The sequence below is a fragment of the Bacillus rossius genome (assembly GCF_032445375.1).
Source record: "Bacillus rossius redtenbacheri isolate Brsri chromosome 4 unlocalized genomic scaffold, Brsri_v3 Brsri_v3_scf4_2, whole genome shotgun sequence".
Taxonomy (NCBI): domain Eukaryota; kingdom Metazoa; phylum Arthropoda; class Insecta; order Phasmatodea; family Bacillidae; genus Bacillus; species Bacillus rossius.
The window spans coordinates 2,501,319-2,526,690 of NW_026962011.1; the positions used below are offsets into that span (position 1 = coordinate 2,501,319).

A 25,372-nucleotide genomic window follows, 5' to 3' on the forward strand; every position below is an offset into this window, starting at 1 on the left:
GCACAACATTTATCTTGACCTAAAATATTATTAAACTTAAAAGATAACCTGACTCAAAACTATAGAAGGAGTGTAGATGACTTGGTTTCGAATACCTGGCTTGGCATTACAAAATGTGTAACGTTTTTCATTATTTATTAATTTAGCGTGTTTACATATTCCTCATTAAAAATCATTTCGTCAATAAAATAAACGACAATATATATGCTGTCAAACTCTCTGCTTCATTTTGAACTTGTTATTCTATATTTACATGGATAATATTTTCATTATTCTAACATGTCCTAAACTTCAATATTATTATAAGTACTTACAAATTTTAACTTTAGTTGAAGTCATGTGCCTTAAATTCATTTTTACACTTATTTAAATTAGGTCTTAACTTAAAAACTGAGAAAGAAGAATAAAGTGCTTCACAATATAGAGCAAATATGAAGCGACCCGATTTCCCCACTGTATGCAGTGACTCGTTTTACCCCAACGGCAGCGACCCGAATTACCCCATTTCGCACTTTTAAGAAAAGAAAAATATTATAAATTCTGTCAAATATGTAGAGCTTCAGTAATGCAGAAGAATGTTAATTGGGTACATATTTTCGTACTCCATTACTTAAACTACAATACTTTTTCGAAATGCGAACGTAAAGGCTTACGTAACACAAAATAAAACTTACATTGTTAATTATTTTCCACTTCAGGACTGCACAGGTTCGGGTTCATGTCGCACAGACTACCAGAATGTTGTCACAGACGATGTTCGCCTTGTAGTGGACGGTTGTATAGACAGATAGCAGCACTCTTCGGTAGGTTCCGTAGACTCCAGTTCATTCTTTCGCCGCAAGATAGCAGATCTTGTTACGATGACCCGGTTTACCCCGTGACCCGATTTCCCCCGGTCTACCCTATTTACGAAAGGCATTTAAAATACGCTGAAGCCGATTGATGATATCTGTTTGCGTGTTTTTTCGTTTTCAAACGGTATTTTTTTGAAGAGTGAAAATGGTTTAGAGTGTGTTTTCAGAAAAATTTAAAGGTATGAAACGCTAGTATAGATTCTTGAAAGCAATCAAGGGCCTTGCATTACAATTTCTCCGCCATATAATCTTACGGTCAGCGCTCATATCTCACAGCTGTGCTTAGAGGCGATATCGCTCTAGATACACCATCATCTCACCTCACTAACACAAATAAAACCCAGACTTTGTTGGCCCCTCAAATATAACAATGTTAATAGAAATGCATTTATAGAAGTGAAACTTCTTTGGATGCGATGAGAGTAAAATAAGACCGAATTTTAATGCAACGTTTTCCTGTAATATGGTTGTGAAACATTTCTGACGCGAAAAGGTCAGAGAATAGGTACTTGGCCAAAGAGATACAAAGAGCGCACTATGCTATGTACGTTACTACGCTCGTTTTCGTTCTCCTCTTTGTGCAATTATTTGTCCCCTGTCAAAAAAAAAAGAACCGAGGGAGAGAGAGAGAGAGAGAGAGAGAGAGAGAGAGAGAGAGAGAGAGAGAGTGAGAGAGAGAGAGATGAACGAATGAATAATAAGACAGTGTGTGTGTGCATGCGCTTGTTTCAGAAAATAGATACAGGTATCCTATACAGTCATCTGTGAATGCCTTGAATTTTATATTTGCTGCCAGCGCGCTTGCGTATCTCCTTGTTCAACCAGCAGCGTAGAGAGCGCTGTTTAGACAGTCCCTGCATTTCCCGCATAGATAGCGCTACCTTTTATGAATTTCATGTTTCGTTCAGAGATTTTGCTTGTTGCAAATGGCATAATTTTTTGAAGAAACGATAACAAGCACAGTTTTTCTTTATTGTGTGAGAAATATTTATTAAAAAAATTGTCTTATTCCTCTCTTTCTTTCTCGCTGCCGTTTTACCCCTTAGGATATATTTACGAGTCGAAGTTTTGAATTTCCGCAGAAGTTTCACTTCTATCACGTGTTCTTAGATAAACACGCTCTTTTAAAAAAAAAAAAAAATATATGTACACACTGACACCTACTCTGAATGCATTACTTTTGATTTTTAATTTCACACGGTCATGAAACCATGCTTGCAACTGCCGCACTTCACATGACATTAACACCACGATTAACCGAGCGTGAGCGCAGGGCTCTCGCGCGCCCGGCACATCACATCACGTCTTCGATCCGGGACCGAGCCGCAGGACGCTAGCTGTAATCCAATCGCAGTGCTCCGCGCCGAGGTTAAAGCCACCCCGGGCTTAAACGGATTACAGTTCCATCAGGATCCCGGAGCCCGGGGGGTGATCGCGCCGGGGAAATGTTTTTAACCGACGATCTGCGGGGTCCCGCCGGGTCGTATCGATCCTCCGACACACCGCCATTAGTGCGTGGAGGTTGGGAAGGGGGGAGGCACGCTGTTAGCGCGGCGGCGTCGGAGACGGGAATACATTAGGCCCACAGTTCCCCACAGTTATCTATAAGCAGTTGTGCCCAATCCCTTTCCCCCTTCCCCTCACCCACAAAAAAAAATGTTACCTGGGACTTTGATATCAAAAATGTCCAACCAGGTGGTCCGGGGGTGACAACCCAGAATGTTTTTGAAAATTAATTGCTAAACTTGGTTAATTTTTGTAATGTATGTAGACCTAAATATTATTTTGTTGTAAATATTTATCTCAGTTTCTCAATGTCGTACTTTTTTATTGTTTTTTTTGACGTGACAACGTCTAATAAATCGATGAACGCCGGCTGCACGCATGAAAAGGTGCCCCGTTACGCACATGTCCCGTTACGCTGTGTCCCGTTACGCTCATTGTACGCTTACGCCGCATCTATCTCTCTTCCACTCGATTGGAACAACCATCGATTTGACTTTTTCGAGGCACATTAAACTTGAAACACTCCCATTCGTTTCCTACTTTTCCTATCATCGTCCTATCCTTAACAGAATAACACAGAATAGAAGAAGTTAAATAGCAAACATGTATAAAAGTTATAGTTAAAATAATCTCTTCGTTAAGTAATAAACATATTTGAATTAATGTGTGCAAATAAAAGTAAATTGATCAATTAAATTATAGATTTCATTTCACTCCTTCTTTGTATCCATACAAAATAGTGATAATTCAATAAAAATGATACAATTTTATTCATAAAAGTATGCAATCATTTCATCAATGTTTTGTTATGACGTCACGTTAAACTATCGTCCGTAAACCAACTTTACAGACAACCAATTTTTTTTTTGTGTTTTGTCAATTTTTCAGTGTACTGCTATGATTCACTATAAAACTGACCTGTTCAATAGCGTTATGGTTTCTACCATAATTTAAGGATCTACGGAATGTATTGAATGAAATGAATAAATAAGACACTAAACGGTCTACATTGACGGCATAAACTGATGTCGTAGGGCTTTATTAGTCTAGAACATATCATTAGTTTACGTCGGAATCTTCAATGTTGACATCGCCGAAAAGAAATTTTACTCAAACGTGTCGATAAGTGAATAAACATGAGGTGGATTAAATCTCGTCATCTGTATACATCTCCCATTTTGCTTACAATATTTGCCTTATACGTAATAGATAACGAGATGTGCGTTTGTTTACATTTGGTATGCAAGCAGACTCGTGTTTTTTTTATTTGAATTTTTTTTTTCTTATTGATGTCGAGCTCAATTTGAAACAAAATATCTTACAGTTTTGTCTAAAAAAAAAAAACTTAGACGAACGAAGGACATACTGTAAAATGTTTTAACGTAAACGATATTAAAAACAAAATACTTCACAATGCATTTGTTTTTGACAGTTCTATGTGAAAACATAGCAATAAATGAGCTTGCGCGCGCTCTCTCGTACGCGTCACAAATTATTAGATTGTGCTGCAACCTAGCCGCTGATTTATAAGTAAAGTATCTGCCGGTGATTTTCCAGCGACAGTCTAGAGAGCACGCGCGTAGCGATAAATATAACCTATGCTAAAGCTAAATACTTATTAACTCTAGTTTGAATGTAAACATTTTATAGACAAAACTATAGACGTATTTTATAAAAAAAATTGACGAAATTCCCATTATTACAAAATTCAAAATTATAAATTTGTAATTTTGGTTTTAACCTTTAAATTAAAAACTGTATATAATTTATTGATTTATTTTAAACTTATAAATTAGGCGTGATTATTAAATTAGATCATATAGTTTAGGCTAATGCAGTTAGACACGATAAGTACTTGCCTGAAATCCTTTTTTAAAATTATTTCAACGTAATCAATTTGTGATAAAATTATTTATTCTTATTCTGTGATTTTTATTCACTTCTGTGAGTCGGACAGTTTTAGTAAAAAAAAATATAACTTTAATAGATGTGTTAAAACATAATTTAAAAAAAAATTGTAGAAATAGCTACACAAAATTTAAAAAAAATCTAATTCAATATCATTTGACATGTAAAAACATGGCAGACATTAGATTTTATTTTAAACCGTCAATCACAGGTTTGAATTACAATACCTAGTTCGTCGCCTTCGTCCGACATCAGTTTGTCCTCCACTCTTTCGTCCGCCAACACGCAACTTGGTAACTGATTTACACTATTTGTTTACATATTACTTAATCTGTCCGTCAAAATAGTTTTCCAAACAAATGCTACCAGAAATTCATGTTTTTCTCTCAATGAGTTACATCAACGTTGTTTGTAATTTATGTAGTGTTCCTGTACGTATGTATAAACAAATCCTCGGAAAAATTCAGAGTCAAGATTGTTTGGATGTGAGTTAACAACCGTAATGTTATTATGGAAAACACCTGAACGAATAAATTCAAACTCCACATCAGACATCATGGAGTCTCCACATACTACCAGTATTCTTGTGACAATTGACCATAACCAAATCACAGATACCTATAATTCATCCGCCAACCCATCAAAAGTATAAGTTTGCCAAACAATAAAAAAAAGTTTATAATAGGCACACTTTTGTTTCTCAACCACCGCGTTGGTGAAATAGGCAAGTTTTCCAAAGCAACTGTCACTTAGTGAAAATATTCAAATATATAGTATTTCACTTAAAATCAAAATTAAGAAAGACGCAGGTATTGCCAAAATATTTTCAATATAATTTATAAGTATACATGGAGTTAATCAATATGTATGGTTGGTATTTGTTTGAGAAATGTATCATAATTTAACACAAACTGGAGTATTCCTACTATTCAAAGCGAAGAATACTTATCAGAATAGTAGTTAGTAAATAAAAAATTCAGTGTCCATTGTTTTTTAACTGTCAATTATTAAAACTGCCAAGTGCATAATTATTTATTTCGCTATCTACCAAACCTTATGAGACTAATACTTCGTTCTTCACGTGGAAAATAAACTTTGGTATATAATATTATTTTTTTCACTTTTGTTGTGCTGTATTATCATCGGTCAAAACATTTCAACAGTCGGAGATAAAGTTGAACCATCCCCAACTGCCGCTTACCACAGATGAGTACGCAGGGGCGGAAATGGTGGGTGGGGAGGGGGACATAAGCCCCTATATATATATATATATATATATATATATATAACTTATTATTTCCGCTAGCAAGAGGAAATATTTTTAAAGCAAACCGTGAGCAAAGATGTTCTATCTCTTCCCCCCCTTCCCCCCGATTATAAATTCTGCGTACGCTCTTGGGACTGCTAGTCTGCTGTCTAAGAAATTACTCTTCGTGAATGCATCCATTTGAATACTTTCGTTACTTCCAACTGAGCATTGTGTGAAACGGCCTTTACTCTCAAAAATAAATAGCTACATTTTCAATGGGTTATTGGCAAATATCACGAGTACAGGTACTACCAAAGGTTTTACGGTACACCAGAACTGTACTTGACATTTGTATGTTTCCAGCTGTAAATGCTCTGACAATGAAATGAACGTCTACTTTGTCTGTGACCACAACGGTCAACATAAAGAGTCAAGCAATATATTTTCATTATGAACACATGCCTGACTTGTTCAAATAGTAGCTAATTTGTACCGTGTAACTGGTGACGAAATACGGAACAAAATACTTTGCAATGCATATATGCACAACGTAAATAATTCGTAGGCATTTTAATTTAAAAAAAGTCAAGAAAAAGCAAACACCCAATTTTCATGTTTTTTTTTTTTTAAATTTTAGTTGCTGGTGGTTCCACGTGTCAACCACTTAATAATAAACGATAATCAATAAGTTAATGTAATATATTATTATATTAATATAATAATATACCTATTATATAAATTAATGAGTAATATATTAATAATAAAAAACTAATACAAATTTAGTTCAACAAATTTTAAAATTAAACTATGACGCTCTGAGAAACCATAAAAACGTATTCAGAAATCTGTATTTTATGTTGAGGATAAATATTTTAATACGGGAAAAACAAGATGCCAGGAATTATACATTAGTGTGGGTCGCCTAATGGCATGCATAACTGTGGGTGTTAACGCACAATTAACAAACTGCTAAAGATTTCTTGAAGGTGTTTGAATAAGAATAGCATTTAATAGTAAATGTTCTTTTCTATGGTAGTTCCGTTTGTTACATGTATTTTTTGGACAGTGTTTACGTGGACTTTAATAGACATGAAGAATTTGTTAGAGGCGCGTTACCAGCTCGAAGAAGCACACCAGTTCGGTGTCTGGTGCATAGAGGCGAAGAGGTGTGTAATGCGTGAGCCAGTGTCGCCCTTAGCGCCCCCGACGCTTTTAGACCTCGAGATCCCAAACCGTTTACCCTGAATTCTTCCAAAATCCAAAATTAATTATTTTGTAGTTGTGGACGATATTTTTGAGTTCAGTTCTGGTGGCTGAAATAAAGACTTTATATAGGTACCCTCAAATGAGCAGTTTCCGCGGGTAAAAAGGGAATAAAGTTAATTAGTAAGAATTTGAGGCCGAACAGTGTGAGGTATTAAAAAAAAAATATTTGCCGCTTGAGTCAGCTACATACTTTACTTAGGAAACGTTCAAATTATTATTTCGCATTGGAAATTAAATCTGTAAAACTGTTGAACCTAACTAAAACTATGTTCTGGAGCCCCTCAATTGTAGCTGTTGAAAATTTAGGTTGTAGGGAAAATATACATTGGAGGAATGGGTCTTAGTTCCAGTTCCAACCGTGCATTCTGGAACAGCCCGTGAAACCAGACGTCAAGTATACTCTCTGCGCAGCAGCTAGAACTCGGACAAACGGACACAAGACACATTCTCCCAACAGGTTGTTGCAGAACCAGCCAGGAAAACATGTAAACAAGTTCATAGTTTATGCAGGGCTGTCCACTCCGCTGTCGCTGCTCCCAATAAAAGGAACCGGTTGTTTTTCATTTGTAAGCCCGTAGAGAGGATTCTCGCACTTTCAACCAGGCCTACAAGCCAGGTTTCTGTCGATGATTGAGTTTTTATTTATAATTAATTTTAAAATGATAATGATTGTCGCACTAAAATCTTAGGTAATAGTAGACCTTAGGCATATAAATTTAAAATTGTAGCTTGAAAAAAAGTAGAATATTTTTTATATTTTTTAAATTTATATTTTTCTGAAATAAACTGTTTAATGATTTGAATTAAAACAAGTCACAAACATGTGAAAATAATGTCGTTACAAACAGGAAACACACATTTCAAGTTTGTATGAAGAAAAAAATACAGTTGCAACCTTCCTTTCTCTTTCCGTACCAATAGTTCATTACACTTAATATTTCACCCTCTTTAAAAGGAAAACGTTAATGAATAGACATCAATGATAAACCAGTTTACTATTTTTGTTATCATATTCCTTAAATACGTTTATATGATTCCATGTGATGAAAATTATATCTCGGGTGTACAAGCAGGGTATGGTAAATTTGCCAAGACACACAGTAAATATAGAATATTTATTTATAAATTGACATAAATTGAGACTGTAAGACTCGGCGGGACTCCATTTTCACACTACGCCATGAGCTCTGCTTCAAATGCTATTTGTGAAATTCTGTGTTTACAGAAAACCTTTAGTCCTTAAATTTTTTTTTGGTCCGGTTTACAGTTCTTCGGACTCCACATTTTAGTGGTAGACAAAACGTCTTCATTTCGTCTTTATTTGCCACCTAATGTCTCACTTAACATTTGAGAGTTGGTTAGGATCCCTGCTACCTTCTTCCAACCATAGGGAACAAAAATTCGCTGCTTAAACAGTCTCAACCAACACGCAGAAAATAAATGACAAAAAATATTAAAATTGGCCAAAAAATGCTAATTGGCGGCACATATTCCGCCAATGAAAGGCGGAGCCAGGGTAAGCAACCAACAATGAGCATCAGAAGTTGGAGAACTGGCTGACTTACCCTGTACCAGAACCGACTAAGGTAAACTACTTACAATACTTGATGAGCTCGCTGGCTAACATTAATGCCTTACTTTGGCGGTAATACATTATAAAAAAATATTAATCATTGAGTGGGTCCATTTGAAACTCTGTTTAGTTATTTAAAAAAATTCTTAAATTTAAAGAAAATGTATAATGATAAATTAAGAGTGGAAATGTCAAACGTTCTAAGTGCCGATTTCTGAAAAAATTGTTTTATTTCACAGTACTGTTCTATGTGCCTAGTTTCGTATCCCCAGCAATGTTACAAGTGCCAATACACCCTGGAAGTAGTTCAAACACTCGACAACAGATAGCGCCGGCCTATGTGCCAAGCGGTGCTGCCGTTCGGTGTTCTAAGTGCCATGCAGCATGGATTGTTAGTGTATCATTACCATCCTGTTGTTATGCGCAGTTACAAGCATCTATGATATTTTGTTGTGTCTATATGTGCTTGAGTGAATGCAAATTGAATAATTTGTAATGGAAGTAATAGCAGTACGGGAAAGAAGATATGCACTTGGAGAGATGATCAAAACATAAGGCGAATATCGGGACAATCTTATGCGAGGAAGAAAACAAAAACTGTAATTCATGAGAAACCATCGTTAGTAATCATTCAGAATGATAAAAGAATAATGATTTGGCGCTTACTTTTAATGCATCACTAAGGCTACTACATTTCAGTTGTTGCAATGTTATGTGTAATACAGCATATGATGTTACGTGAAACATTCTAATTGTGTATGTAATATTGTTTTAGGCAACCTGTAAATGCAGTTATCAATGCAGTAATATACCTTGGCAGTGGAAGCTAAAACTGTTTAATGATTATCATGGATTACCAAGTGAAAACGAACAAGGAACATACTTGTTAGGACTAATGCAGGTAACTGAAATAGGTAGACGCAGACATGGTAAATATGACGACAGTGGCGGATTCATAAAAAGGGGGGGGGGGGGCGCAGAGGGCGCCCCCCCCCTCCTTGACCTGGGCAGCCCAGCACCAAGCATGGTTCTTGGCAAGGGGAGGGCGCGCACCCGGCCGCCGATGTTATACAATATACATTCATACACTTACCTTTAACGACTTCATGTCTTGGAAACAGTTTGAATAAAGTTTTATTAAGCTTTGCATGTGACTTGATTAGTTTTACACCAATAGCTCAAGATGTCTTTTAGCGGCGGGATAAATACGTGTGTCAACAACAGCAAATATTCGGGCGAGACGTAAATGAAACGGATAGAGCTTGGAAAAAGATCTCTGGCTGCATCCAAGCAACCAAGGTGACGTAACAAGGGAGTGTGTGGAAGAGGTAGACCTGCGCCCCCCCCCCCCCCCCCCCTTGAGATTTTTCTGTATCCGCCACTGTAATGACGATCCAGCAAACAGTCGTCGTTAGTGCACGTTGTGCTATTTAATACCGGACACAAATGGTACCACAAGACAGGTTTGTAAAACTAAATTCGAAGACATTTTTGGGGTTGGACACAGATTTTTAACAAACACTTCAAGCCAGAAAAAAAAGGGGTATCCATCTACATAGGCAACCACGGTAAGAATCTCCGTCGAAACACATTGAGTGACTGTGACAGACAAAACATTAAAGATCACATAAACAGTTTCCCACGTGACCAAAGTCACTACGGTCGCGCTAAGTCATGTAAAGAGTATTTGAGCTCAGATTTGAATGTATCACGTCTTTATGCATGCTACAAATCTTTATATCCAGACAGCCACGTATCTTACAAACTTTACATGTCAGTGTTTAAAACATCGTTTGCACACGTGTCGTTTCATAAACCTCGCACAGACACATGCAAACAGTGTGACATGTTACATTTACAGATTCAGGCTAGTAATGAATGCTCACCAAAAGCTAAAATTTTACAGCAGGTAGGTACAACACAAAAAATACAAACGTGCTATGGAATTGATGGCCATTGGCTCAGCTAATGCCAAACTGCCCACCTACGATAGCACAGTAATGTCCATTGACATGCAGCAAGTATTGTTGGTACCGACATTAACTTACAGCAATATGTATTACTGCAGGCAGTTGAGTTGTTACAATTTAGGGGTTCATGTCAGTGACCACAATAATGCTTTCATGTGTATGTGGGACGAAAGCATTGCTTCACGCGGTAGCTCCGAGGTTGCGTCATGCTTACTGAAAGTTTTCAACTTGGGACATCTGAAACGTAAAAAACTTATAATCTGGTCAGACAACTGTGCTGGCCAGAATAAAAACAGTACGATTGTATTTTTTAATGATGTTCCTAGTGAGTCTAGGGTGGTTTAAAGAAATTGTACACAAATTCTTGGTAAGTGGTCATAGTTATTTGAGTTGCGATAGAGACTTCGCTATTATAGATAAACGAAGGAAGGTAAGCAACGCCTTCGTTCCCCACGATTAACATAAGGTTGTTGAGTCATCGAAACTGTAAATCATTTTCATGTAGTTGCAATGGATTCATGTGACTTCTTTGATTTGAAGAATTTTGCAAACTCATTGCTGACATTGAGTAAATGTAACATTTCTAAGTCCACAATGATTAAGGTTGCTCAAACCCATCCATCTCAAATACAGGTAGCCATCAAAAACACTTACTCTGAATTGGAAGAGTGGCAAGCTTTCCCTGTTTTAAAGCGAGGAAAAACCGTGGTTGATTTACAGAATGCTGTGGTTACTGTGAAATATCTACCCAGTGTGTCAACTGAGAAAAAAAAAAGACCTGTTAACAATGATACCATTTCTTCCTGAAGAACACAGGGACTATTATAGACAGTTAGTTGGTACACCTGTGTAAAAATGTAATAAGTATTATGTTACACTGGTTACATGTAACATTAGCCTATGTTCCATAAAGTGATGTTTTACAGCCTACCCTTCTGTGACTACACAGCATTCGTGTATTATCCTATTGTCGTTTGTTCTACTGCCTGTAAAATGTTTTTCTAATGGTGACCAGTAATGTTTGGTTTCTCCAAATGAAGTTTTGCGTTTAAATATGTGTTCACACTATTAATCGAATGTAGGCCTACTTATTATTCAACCCTGAATATATACGGCAATCATAATGGCACATATAACGTTCTTATTTTATTACTTTTTTTGCTCAATGTCATTGCTTTTCTGGTAATGGCGCACTATACATCTTACTACTTGTAATGCTGAAGAATCTTCCTTCATATTGTGGCAGTACTATGTTAAGTATTAACAGACTCAGAAGGTTTTTTGCTTCTCCTGTAAAATTATTAAGATGGCACTTAGAACGTTTGACATTTCCACTCTTCAAATATTTATTCAATTCTATATTAATGAAGTAAGATTCATCACGTTGAGCTCAGATATTGGACATCATGTAGGATCACAAAGTGGACGCTATATGAGGGAGGCCGAAAAGCACTGAGGGAACTGTGTCCTGGGAAACTCAGATACGAATGGGGATTGTAACCCCTGTAAATGGGTATGGTGGCCCTGTATGTGGGTATGATAGCTCTGTAACTTACAAACCAAATGTGAATATAAATCCCTCTACAATATATCTTTCCAGAAGAAACCAGATAAAGACATTGGGTCTTAGCTCGCACTTTCTGGAACTAAATAAGACCGAATAAAATTTGATGCTTACTCAACAAAGCGAAGCGAAACCTCAGTTCCGGATACCTACATTTATTAACTCACCTAAGATCAGTGTGTTCAAGCTCTGAAGGTTGATCAGACCAACAGGCTGAAGCAAAGAAGCCCAAGAGAGAATTTAACCCCTTGAGTTAGCTTGGGTTCTAAACCCCGAAAGATCAACGAATATAGATTAATTTTGGAAAATGTAAAATAAAATTAAACTTTAGATAAAATGAAGTTATCCTGTAATTATTTTTTCAATTATAATTAAATGTTAACTAATTTATCCTTGCACTCAAATTTAATTAATACAAAAATATATATGTAAAATCGTAAAACCTGATATCATGGTCCTAAAAAGCATAATTAGCTTTAAATTAATGTTCGCCGTCGGATCTTCCAAGTCAGGCAAGAAAGTTCACCCTGCCTGAGAAGGGGGGGGGGGGGGGAAGTTGACATAGGTCGTTCAAAGGATGAGTGCTGGGGATCTAACTCAGGGAACACTCGGAGGTCATAGGATTTTTCACCTAGAGGACCGGGTCGTGGCTCGTTGGCTCAGAGGACCCTTATTTCCGCGCTGCTCGGTGGCTAGCTTGACCTAGCTCGACTTTAGGAATACACACAAAATTTAAACCTTGATGCCACCTTGGAAGTCAAAATTGCCAAACAATGTAAAATCATATCATCATAATTATGCAAAATAAACTAATAACTTTGGGGGAGAGTGCAATATAAAAATGTAAACTTTTACAATTTTGTACACATAGATGTACAAGCTGCAGTGCTCAGTTTTCTGTACATAGCTGTACATCACCTGATAAAAACTTAATGTTGACAAAATTCAAAAGTAATAAATTGTTTACTTAAAAAATTACAAAAATGTATTATTAATTTACCTTGAGAAGTTTAAACTTTATAGCTTAGTTGCTTACATGTAAGTCAACGTAAAAAAGGAGTACTCTATATTAAAAAAATTCATCATCTCAGTGCTAGCGTAGGTAAAGTGTGGGGAAAATTCGACCGACACACAGACAATTTAACTTAGTAAAACTTTCGTCGAAGGCAAGAGTGATCACGAAATCAATCTAAATAAAATCTAGGCACATGGTTAGATGATTATATTAGTAGTGTGTGGTAACACAAATAAATGATATGGTTAAGTATATTCACGTTGCTTGTGAACGATACAAATGAATTAGAGTACTTGTGTATCTTACTTAAGAGTATATGTTTAATTTATAATAAGTAATGCTTTTAAATTAATTTTTTAATGTATTATAAAAATTTATAGTTAATGCTAAGATGCTTAGAAAATGTAAACAATGGCAGTACCATAACATAAGCTAAAAAAAAATTATATTATAAGTTCGATATATTATATGATATCTTAAGTTCCCCTAAATTAAGAAAATACTTTGATGCTAAATTTGATACAGAATAGATTATTCATAGTGCATGTTTTGTGACTTAAAAATAGTATTATTAGGGCTTGCGAAGCACGGGTAGTTTGTTTACCAATACGAGGCACGTGGGTGGAGCCTACAGGAGAGGAGAGGGGGTTGCGCGCGGTTGGCGGCCCTGACGTGAGGCGGAGAGATAACAGCGCGCCGGCTCTGTCTGACGCTCGGCGCAACTGCGGGGGAAAAGTATAATTGAATTTAGGAACTCGTCGATGGTGCTCAACAACACACCGTAAACAGGTGTAAATAAAGGAAAACAATAGTCACTCTGATCTTACTGTCAGAGGAAAACTCGCGGCGGCCAGAAAGGAAAAGTGGTGGGAGGGGGGGGGGGGGGTGGTTGTCTGTGTTGTCGCATTTAATCACGTGTGCAGGCGGTCCGTGGCGGCAAGGAAAAAAAAAAGGGGGGGGGGGGGCATTATCTGTTGAGGGAGGTAATCTCATACCGCCGTTGTGCGGTCATTGGTGCGTTGAGAGTGACGTAGCTCTGAGACCACTTCAACGCGGCAATTTAAACACTTCATGCTAATAATGGGCACTTCTCAATAGTCTTTGAAATGTTAACTAGGCTTTTTAAAGGTGCTCTTTGCTATTTTAATAAGCGTTTGTTTTTTTAAATTCCTTCAAGAGATTGGTGTTGATTCGTTTCTTTCGTTTCTTTAGGTTTTAACTATGTAAACGAGCTTGTGAATGAAATATTTTATGCTTGAGAAAATTAAGCACATTCAAATTAAATGTGTTGATGGCACCGGTATTATCGAATAAAGTGTGTTTGAGCTCTTGCGTGATGGTTGTGTAGTACTAGAATGTACATAAGTATTTTTAAAGCAAGTTTGCAGTAATTTTTATTTGTAATCAATAATTTAGAGGTTAGGCTAAGATAAGTTCAGTTGCCTATTTGTTTTACAAGAATCAATATTTTATTCACTGTTCATAACGGATTTATACTTTGAACTAGAAAATACGTGATACATTATATGTTAAGGCTAATTTGTTGTAAACGAATAAACAGAATTAAATAAACAGTTGTCTTCTTGACTCGCTAATAACCAATAATTATTTATTTCGCTTATTCATTTTTTTTGTTTTTTATTTCTTTGCCACTACAGCTACAAATAACACATGTTTAGGGTCACTGTAAGTTCGGTAAACTTTAACTAAAATTAAATATATATTTTTTAATATTTAGCGTACTTACAGTGACCCTATAATTTTATAGCCTACGTGTCAATTATATTACTTCCCTAGGCCTATATTAAAACTAGAATTAACTTATATAGGGCCTACTTGCCTTTCTTGGCGGTAATCCTAACAGTTCACTTTTCAAATCTCTTTCGTAATCGACTTCAGTAAAATGTACCGAACAAACACGACACACTGAAGGATTCCACTTCCCATCGCGCTTACAACGCTGAATCCACGTTCTCCTCAATTCTTCGTCCTCTGGGAATTTATGATACTGTATGTGTACTGTATCAGGACACAGTTTAGTCTTTTGTAAACTGTTCGAACACACAGTAACCGTACGAGTACCTGGCATTATGCTGCACAATCATTTATAACACCACTCCATGCATGCAACAACAATACAGTATAATTCTATCATTCCTTGTTTACTTTACATTCTGAAATCTCACCGAGGTCTCACGCATACGTCACTTTCCGAAGATACCCGAATGACTCGAAGTCATTAAACGCCACTGTAAGCCTCCCCCCCCCCCCTAAGATCTTAGGGGGGGGGGGGTGGGGGGGGGGAGGTTGGACGTGACTGATAGCGCGCTTCGCGCGGAGGCCGCTGGTGATAGCTGGGTACCGCCGAGCGACGTCTGACGAGAAACTAAACTGAGTATCGCTTTGAGATTTCCAAATGGAAATGTTACTTATAGTCGCGCTACTAAAAACATACAGTGCCAGCTTAAAATTCGTATATATATATAGTTTCTCGTCAGACGTCGCTCGGCGCTATCCAAATTTAAAACATTTTTTTTTGTTTTGTTATGTTATTGGGATAGCTTATAGACGAAATCACACACTACCTACAATTGAAACCACCAGCTCTGCTACCACTTGCTACACACTCTCTTCTTCACTGATGTAACGTAAATGTTCCCTTAAAATAACTTTAGGAGACTGGTGGCTCTTTTAGTTTCAAAGGCAAAATAATAACAAACGTGGTTGCGTCTAAATATAAGTGCCTCTATATTTATTTTACTTTTAATTAATTTAACATAAATCAACAAAACATGGATTTAACAAACCGGTTTAAATTTTGCTTTATGTATACGTATTGACAAATATATTAATTAAAATTATAACATTCAATGAATTGGTCGACAAATATATTCAAATTGTATTATTTAATGAATGGGTTGGCAAATATACAGTACCTACATATCGAAACTACATTTAAAGTATGGGTTGGTCCTAATTAGAATATTACTATTAAGTTTCATTTGGCATAATGAAAACAGAATCAAAAACAATCTGTTAAAGTAACAATCCCAGATAATTTAATTTTAGTGCTTAGAGTGATTAAAGTCCCGTAAGGAAATATTTTCGAATGTTCCAGTCTCTTTAATGTCATTATCTAATGGTCACGCTGTAGACATCACAAAAAAAAAAAAATCTGGTGGACTGGAGAAAATAGCTACGTGCAAATATTGTTGGCTGTCGTATGTGGGTTTCGTGTGTGACGGCAAGAAAGTGTTCAAAATGACGCGATATCTTGCTGCCGCACTATCGCGTGGTCACGTGGCGGGAGCAAGTCGGGTGGTTCTCGCTGCTTGTTTGTTTGTGGACCGGCGTGTTTACGTCCCCGGGGGCTCGACAGAACGGCCTTCCAGCCGCGGCCGGTCGCCTTAATAAGGCCCGCCCCCCTGCGCGCGGCTTCAGTCCTCAGCTCGGAGCGCGTCCCTGGACACCAGCGCCCCGCCGGCCATGGTGAGAACTACTAGCTGGGCGGGGAACCTACCTTCCATTCACAGAGCCAGGCTGCCGTTCTTGCGTCTCCGCATTTTTTTTTTCTTTCGTTGATAGATAAATGTAATGTTTGGTCTGTTATAAAAATAATAGCTTCGCAAACATTTCGTTGTTTTTTTTTTCTTTCGGGAAGGTAAATTTTTGCTTGTCTAGATCAATAAAGAAATATTGTCAGGTAAATGGTCGTTCATTAATTTTTCTTTGCAAACGCGAATAGGTAATTTATCACAGACACTAACTATTATGAAGCCATTATGTATTCACAGAACTATTGAAATATATTTTTAAAAATATTTTTTTACGTTATGTATTGTTTCATTGTTACACTTATTAGTTTTGATTTTTTTTTGTGACTACTGTTTTTAGATATTTATTTTTCATCTCATTATCATATGCCACATATTTCAGTAACTGGTTACTCGACAGAACAATACATTAAAAAAATTGCCGTAAGACGTATAATATTAATTCATAGATATGTGTCTGGCCCTCGAGTTATTTACAGAAATTATATCTGGCTATCGAGTTACTTTCAAAAAATTAATATATGGCTCTTCGAAAGAGTGAAAATGGCCATTGCTGATCTAGATGATCATAACTAAAACGAATGGTTGGTTATGTTAGGTCATAGACATAATAAAAAAAAAGACTACTCTAAAATTGGTAAAAAAAAAAATATATGTATAGTCTCTCACACAATGTTTTTTTTTTTTAATTTTTAATTTTTTTTTTTTAAATTCTGACCTCGAAGTTGCGCGAGCGAGTGGAGAACTTCGGGTATGTTCGAGGGTGTTGGGGAGGGGGAGGGGTTTTTAGGTGAATCATGGGCTTCCCACCAAGCACTTGGTTTCACTGTCAGTAAAGGATGGTTTGGAAAGTTACGCGACGTGAGTTGGTCACGCCTGGGCGGGCAAGTCAGCCAGCCGACTGACGATAAAGTATATAACCACGTATCTCCCGTTACTCAGTGTTGTATTTGTCATACAAAGTGTGATGGGAGGCATATAAAGATAAATGGTGTGACATATTTATAGTTGAGTTTTATTCTACGCATTAATTTACATAAAGTATATTTTCCTAAACAATTTTGGAACACATTAAATAAATTAGCCTTGCTATTTATGGAAACTAATGCTTCAGAATATGTGATTCGAATAACACAAGCATTTTTAAGAACAAATTAGTCGTGCTAAGTGAGGGATAGGTGTACATATTGATTTCTATTCTCAAGAAAACTGGAGAAAAAATTAACATAATTAACACTTAAATCAAAGTTACTTAGCTTTTGGAGTAGCGATGAATGATTTATTGTATCAAAAGCCTTGGCTAGATCGAAATAGCAAACATTGGCCTAACCTCTGTAACTTCACTATAAATGGGATTTAGGAATGTAATAAGATTAGATGAGGTTGCCATTCCAGGTATAAAACCATATTGAGTACTAGATATTTTATTACAGAGTTCAAAATTTAAGAATTAAAATATAATTTTTTTAAAAACTTTTCAAAAACCATTAAAGAAATTGGTCTATAATTTGAAATAGGTGATTTTGTTTAATTGTTTTTGTGAATATGAATTGTTTTTGCAATTTTCCATTTACAAGGAAACATTTGAGATTTTAGACTAGAATTGTATATATGTGTTAAAAGAGGGACAAGTAAATGAGAACATTTTAGAATGAAATTGGGAATCCCTTCGGTACCGGCTGGTCTAAAAGATTTTAAAGCCCTAATACCCCATAGTGCAAGACTTTGGGTAATATTAGGAACAAATATAGTATCAAGACGTGTCCATTATAGGAACTTGGTGATTGCAACCAGAAGGTAGAGAAATATTGAGCAAACATATTGATAACACTGCAGAATCACTGATATTAGCACCACTGGAGTTCAGTGATGTCTGTTCATAATAACCATCAGTCATAAATTTTACGTAACACCAACATTTTTTGTGAATATACTTGATATTGTTGATCGACATTGGATTTTGTGTCTATTAATTAAAAATTTCACTTGTTTGTGAAAATGAGAAGAAAAAAACAGTATTAGTACATGTTATACTTTGTTTGTGGAGTTTATGAAAATGTTTCTTTGATTTGAAAGCTTGGATAAATTCATTAGAGAACCATACAAGATGTTTATTTATTTTTTAATATAAAGAGGGAAGAAGCTCTTTATATTACTGATAATACAAGTGTATAATTAATCGAGTTCATTGACACCATTACACTGATAAAAAAATTTGACCAATCATGGTTTTTAATTGAAATGTAAAAACCAAGAATATTGACATTTTTATAATTATTAGCACAGGAGATATGTTAATGATACTGGGAAACTGTCCACTGTTATGTTGATGGATAAAGGTGTATGATGCGCTTGTGACTAACCACCTCCCGTCAGTTTTCCCGTTGAACTCAAAGGCGTTCTCAGATTTCATTGTGACTGTTTTGTGTGCAGTTTGTCAGTTTTCCAACCGAATTGTTATCGGGGCGGCTAGGAGCCCGCTGTAATCTCGGAGGTCGCGTCGCCTTACGCCCACTGGGCACAACCCTTGCGACGTAAGACCTTTTAAAATCAACGTCCAAACGCCGATCACAAGGGTCGATAATACTAGCTGCTTGCCAATGAGAAAACAAGATGGCGCGCGAGTGACCAGGCGCAAATGTCAGTTAAAGGCTAAGTGAGGCTAGTCTAATCGCATATTAAAGTTATTTTATAACAGTTATTGTTTACACTTGAATCACGGTTTTTTTCTTGATTTTTTGACGTGACGTCTAATAAATCGATGAACGCCGGCTGCACGCACGAAAAAGTGTCCCGTTACGCACATTGTCCTGTTACGCTGTGTCCCGTTACGCTCATTGTACGCTTGCGCCGCATTTATCTCTCTTCAACTCGATTGGAACAACCATCGATTTGACTTTTTCGAGGCACATTAAACTTGAAAAACTCCCATTCGTTTCCTACTTTTCCTATCATCGTCCTATCCTTAACAGAATAACACAGATTGGAAGAAGTTAAATAGCAAACATGTACAAAAGTTTTAGTTAAAATAATCTCTTCGTTAAAGTAATAAACATATTTGAATTAATGAGTGCAAATAAAAGTAAATTTATCAATTAAATTTTAGATTTCATTTCACTCCTTCTTTGTATCCATACAAAATAGTGATAATTCAATAAAAATGATTCAATTTTATTCATAAAAGTATGCAATGTTTTGCTATGACGTTGTCACGTTAAACTATCGTCCGTAAACCGACTTTACAGACAACCAATTTTTTAAAATCTATTTCCATTCAATTACCTTACCGCATTAAAGTTTAAATCGCAAAGTTAATCTCTGTAAACGTGACCATTCCATCGCAAACGTGACAAGCTAGTGTAATCTGAAGAGAGATGTTGAATATTTGTTGCAGTCGTTAAAATAAATACGAAAGTCCACGGGAATGAAAGTCCTAATGATGCATAATTTTCTTAGCTTGGCAACGCACGGTGTACCTGAAACAGACAGAAATATAGTTCACAATAAAAATGTGTATGACATAAATTAATTTCAAAACCATTCTAAAATTAGTATTTATTATAGAGTGGATAATTTATAGGCTTTATTTATTTCAATGTACGTGATATTAAATTTCAGCCTTTTTTTCCACGGGGGGAGGGGTGTGCTAGGAAGGAAATAGCTTTCTAATTAACTTATTGTAAGTACACAACTGCCCGAAGTTGGATGCAAACACACTACCTTAGAGATAGAAGTCAGAGACAACCCTATAAATGCAGGGCAAAATAACCGGGACTTAGCCTATTCAACAACGAGAAACATAAGTAGCCTTAAAACATCTCATTATTTATAACCAACGCAGAACTCTCTGCCGAGACCTGGTTATCTCATGGCGATCTTCAGAAGAACGTTATTTACTGAACACATATTTTGTTAGTATTGAGAAAGACAACTTTTACTCATTAGGCTGTTGTAGAATTAAATATATATATATCCTTATACTTATTATATAGCTATATTTAAATAACAGTACATAGTCACCTTGTAGCCTTGATCTGTCACATTAAATAAATCACAATCACGTTTATCTTTTTTGGTTCTCCATGTCTTGCTAAGTAGAAATAACGTTTTCTGGTAATTTTTTCGGTGTAGGGCCCATTATTTTTGTTTTTAAAATATTATGCCAAAGCTTACAGTTCAGTTTTCGTTTTCTATTCTAGGTTCAAAAGACATAATATTTATTATCTTTGGACACTTGTTGAAGATGTCAACGTTCATGGACTGGTGTGTTAATTACTTACTTTCTTACGTGAGTTAATAAGTGTTTTATATCCGAGGGGTTTGCAGACCTTAACATGCTCATTCATATAAGATTTTAACAAGGTATCAAAGGCTGCTAAGAAGTTATAAATGTGATGCCTAATGTTTGGATAAGTAAATCTAAACTTTAAAATTAGACACAAAAATTATTAAGTACCTAATTTAGCGAGCACATTTCCCTTAAGATTAGCTTCACCCATGTTTTATTTGTTATTATTCCAGACAACCTACACCGACAAGGGGCCGAAGCCTGAAGGAGGCCGCTTCTTGAACTTCGACCACGTGACATTTTGGGTGGGCAATGCCAAACAGGTAAGGCAGGACACAGTCTTCTGAGTTTCTGACGAACTGACGAGGAAGTACACGTGGTTGTAGCAACCGGATCCCTGTATCACAACCAATGGCGACCCTAGACTCGGCTGGGCCCTAATATTTCTTAGAGGAACTTTATGGGCGGGGTCTGTGAGATATGGAATAGCTCCCAGGGAAAAAAGTAGTTCGGGGAGGTCTCCCCTGGAACATTTGAAAAACACCCTCTTCCCCCCCCCCCAGCCCTACACATTTTTTTAAAAGTCAACCCGAAACTTAAATCTTGTAGATGGCTTTGCTAATTTATGCTAAGAAATTTTGATATTCTTTCCGTATAAATCTTACCACGGGTTACTTTCATGAATGCGAACGTTCCAGTGATATCGAGTTTTATTTGAGATATTAAAATCTTTCAAAAATATTTCTAATGCAAAATCATGGAAACTCATTTGAAATCGAACATTTTTTACCAGCAATCTGAATTACATGCTAACAACTATTAAATACTTCAAATTCCCATTATTTTCTGTATTTTTCCCCGAAAACTAAAGCTAAAAATCCAAAAGGTGTGGCGCGGGGGCCATTGGCTCTTGCCCCTGTCTAACCCCCCCCCCCCCCTCCGCCCCTCAAGTTTAAACTCTCGAGTACTACTGTTGGCACAGGAATACGAACCTGGTGGGTTGGAAGTTCCATACTACTGAAACTGCGACGACTGGAATAAATATAACATTGTACATAATTCTAGTTGCTGCTTACAGTGTGAACACACGTAAGTGCTAAAACTTTTAATACAATTACTTTGCTGCCGATTTTATATAAATAATACCGTCTTAGAACCAGCACTCATGTAGCAACTACGCACAGTACGACGCTGTGATCACTACAACCGCGATGGATGGAAGCGAATAAAATAATTTCCTAACCAATCACGTTCATAACATCTGTGAAGATAAGCGCGACAAAATTCACCCACGCGACAGTCACTTGTTGATCGGAAAGATTTTTTTTCTCTTTCTATTTTCCCATCACGTCGTGTAAGCGACGTTACTGAAATGAGCGCCAGAATTTTATTTTCCAATGATGGCAAAACAGGCGGAGTGGTAATACAATCAATTTGCTTATTTTGAGGTTTTGTGCATTAAACCTTTTTTTAAGATATATTTTTTTAAAACGTTAATTTCCCCGGTAAAAAGTAAATTTTGATGAAATAATTTTTTTTCAAACAGGTGAATTAGATAAAAACTAAAGAAAAAATCAACACACTTATGTCTATACTATATGTAGCGCGAATGTATTGGCAAGAAACATTTAATATATTGTAGTTTATTCCTGTCCGTCACGTGGATCACAATAGTTTGTTCACAACAATGCGACAGTTTTTATATCGTCTCGCGTCTGTCGCGTTATTTTAATAAGTTTAGCACAATAGCGGAAACGAGTTTTTTTTCTTTTTACTTAACACCGAAGAAGGATCCATAACGGGTGAAAACAATAAAACAATTATGGTTTTAAAATACGCTAGAGTATTCTTAACCGTGGTACTTATTCGAATGTCTGAAGTTAAGTTGAGTTGTGTGTGAGTGTTGGTTTCTACCTTCGACCAAGCAGCATCGCTGCAGACCGTCCGCTCGCCGACTGAAAGTGGTGGTCCACCACGGAGGAGGTATATATATACACACACACACTCCAGCCGCTGGCTTGGCTGATGCAACATCTCCAGCGCGTGTCGTGAGATTCTCTTTTCTTCCCTTCAACTGTTTCTTGTTGCTTCCCACGCTCACGCACAGCTTCAGCGATACCTTCGTGTAGCTACTTGTAAAGGTGGATTGATTAAAAAATTCTATGCCTTTCTAATATTAGTTACTTACCGTTACAAGTTAAATATACGTATTTGAATTATAGGTCTTAAATTTATGAAAGGTAAATGTGTAAAGTTCCTGCTTCTAATTTACTTTTAAAAGTAATATTATATTTACACTTCAACTTGTGTTTGGGAATATTTTTCACGTATTATTAATGTCAGAAAGCACTAAAAAAAGCCATTGTCTACACTACCTTTTTTGTTGTTGATAAAATCACGTGGTGAGCTATTGCTTGTTTGTATTTTAATTTGGCTTATTTTAAGGATCCATTGACTGAACAAACAAGCATTAGAGGCATATAGTGTCTAATTTTCGGGTCCATCTCGCTGGGTGATTAGATTATCTTATTTCACCATTTCAGGACACATGCATCCCGATTCACGAGTCTCTTTGCAGATGAGGAGTGGAAAAAATGAAATACGGTAACGAATAAAAATATCGAAACAGTTCAGCTTATCTGGACACCCTCGACATTAGTATTATTTCATAGAAGTAAATTTATGCCAGACAAAGTAAAACTATGTTTGTATTCATAACATCAGATATTTAATACAAGTTATGCTTATTTTATCTGATTGGCTATTTCTCGAGAAAAATTGAGAGTTGGGTTTCCTCATTTACAGGGTAGATTGCTATTTGGAAGAACTTTACTCTCGCAAAGGAACGTCAAAATCGGGGGCCTGACTTTCGCGCCCTCTCCTTGTATGCTCCCGTATTAAAAAATTGGGAAGTAGAAAATACTAGGCTTGTGCCTCTACCAGATCGCTAGGCTAGTCCAAAACATATTCCAACTTTTCGTTTCGTAATGTTCTCGGCAGGTTGGAGCCCAGAGCTTTCGTTAGTGCGAAACTTGGCGGACGTCGCCATTAGCTGGTGAATTTTCTCGGAGTACTCCCGTTTTCCCCTCCTTGTACATGCATTTCATCAACGCTCTATTCGCCGTCTCTAAATGACTCCTATGTCGACGATGTCTCACGTAACGATTTTGGTAGAGTAGTTTCAATATCGCCGAAACACGAATACTGTTTCATGAAGCATAGCCAAGCAAAAAAGATCCTGGTAAAAATCTTTTGCGATTTGTTTTCGGCAAACGGTTCCATAAGTGAAAGCACTGCTGGCCACTAACACCAAAACAGCTTCATGTCCACAACGTGCAGTGCGTAAGAAACCGGCGTATTACACGCGTTTCATGGCCACCATTCAAATGTAACCTGACAGAACTAACGAATTCAGCAAGCTGTGACGTTGGAATTTTCAACACGCTGCTAAAAAAACAAATTACTTCGTGACGAAGAACCCATGTGAATGGACTGAAAAAATTCGCTGGTTCTTTGACCTCTATGACATACTCCATAATTCTATATCTACTTCGGTCAATGTTACTCTGCCATTGGCTGCTGTCTTGATAAACGTCCCAACGTAGTGATTCGATACTGCTTTGGTTGAGAGTTAATTATTGACCCAGAGTCTTCCAGATAAGTTGTGAGCTAATAGCGGTAACAGTATTAATTTATAAGTATTTGACATTAAGCCTATCGCAATCCGATAATCTGCCAAGTCTCTATGAATGAGAAGTTTTTTTTTTACTTGTTTCTTTGTCGGGAACCAATTCGTGATTTCGCGTGGTTTCAATACATCTTCCTCGCACTTGAAAACAACTTACTGACTATTCGGATATACATAGCTAAATATGTCATTAGACCTTCAGGAAATTCAACTTTCTTGTGCTGGTTTAGTTGGATTTAAATTCATGCAGAAGGAAAATTTTCTGCTAATATAACCTGAAACTCGTGGTTCAGAAATTTTCCTCCATATTGGAGGTTTAAATCGTTTTTAGTACTGTGGTGAAAGGACGTTGACTTTTAGATTTCTCGGTTGTAATTTCTCTTTATTATTAGCGTGCCTACTTAAGCACCAAATGCCCAGAAAAAATTTTGTCTGTACTTTTTTTACAAAAGATTAATTTGGAAACCAACTACCAAGAAATAGTTGTTAATACTACAATAAAGATATTGTAACTTTGTACAACACATGGTTATGGTTATATTTGCATGTATAAAATACATTTTTCGAGATAATACTGAACATTGGGGCATAATCTTATATTTTAATTGATTTTTCATTCAACCATATTTTTTAACCATGGAAAAAATGATAGAATATTCAATAATTTGAATTTATTTTTGTTTTATTATGCTTACTTATGTGCACAGTTAATACTGGAAATCTATTCAGGGAACATTTAACAAATAACTTAACATTAATGTAGGTACTGGGACAACACCAGGCATAACTGTCTGGGTAAAAATCAGAACCCAGTTATTACTGTGAACAGTATTTTGTAGTGATAACAGTTTTTTCCCCATGAAAATTTACACAATTAAAAATATCTGTAATTTTACACGAATATTTGTGTTCCATTCACAGAAAAAAAATTGCAGTG

General features: G+C 36.4%; 1 protein-coding gene across 2 annotated transcripts in view; it reads left to right on the top strand.

Moving 5' to 3' along the window:
* The first annotated feature begins 16,235 nt into the window (after positions 1 to 16,235).
* The window catches only part of LOC134542120 (4-hydroxyphenylpyruvate dioxygenase), a 28,189-nt gene continuing 19,052 nt past the window's right edge, over positions 16,236 to 25,372 (top strand). Inside the window, exons 1-2 of one of the 2 annotated variants that reach the window (XM_063386086.1) lie at positions 16,236 to 16,394; positions 20,981 to 21,070. In XM_063386086.1, coding sequence (XP_063242156.1) covers positions 16,392 to 16,394; positions 20,981 to 21,070 — 93 coding nt within the window. In that variant the 5' untranslated portion in view covers positions 16,236 to 16,391. The remainder of the gene's footprint in view (positions 16,395 to 20,980; positions 21,071 to 25,372) is intronic. The other variant, XM_063386085.1, reaches the window with a different exon arrangement.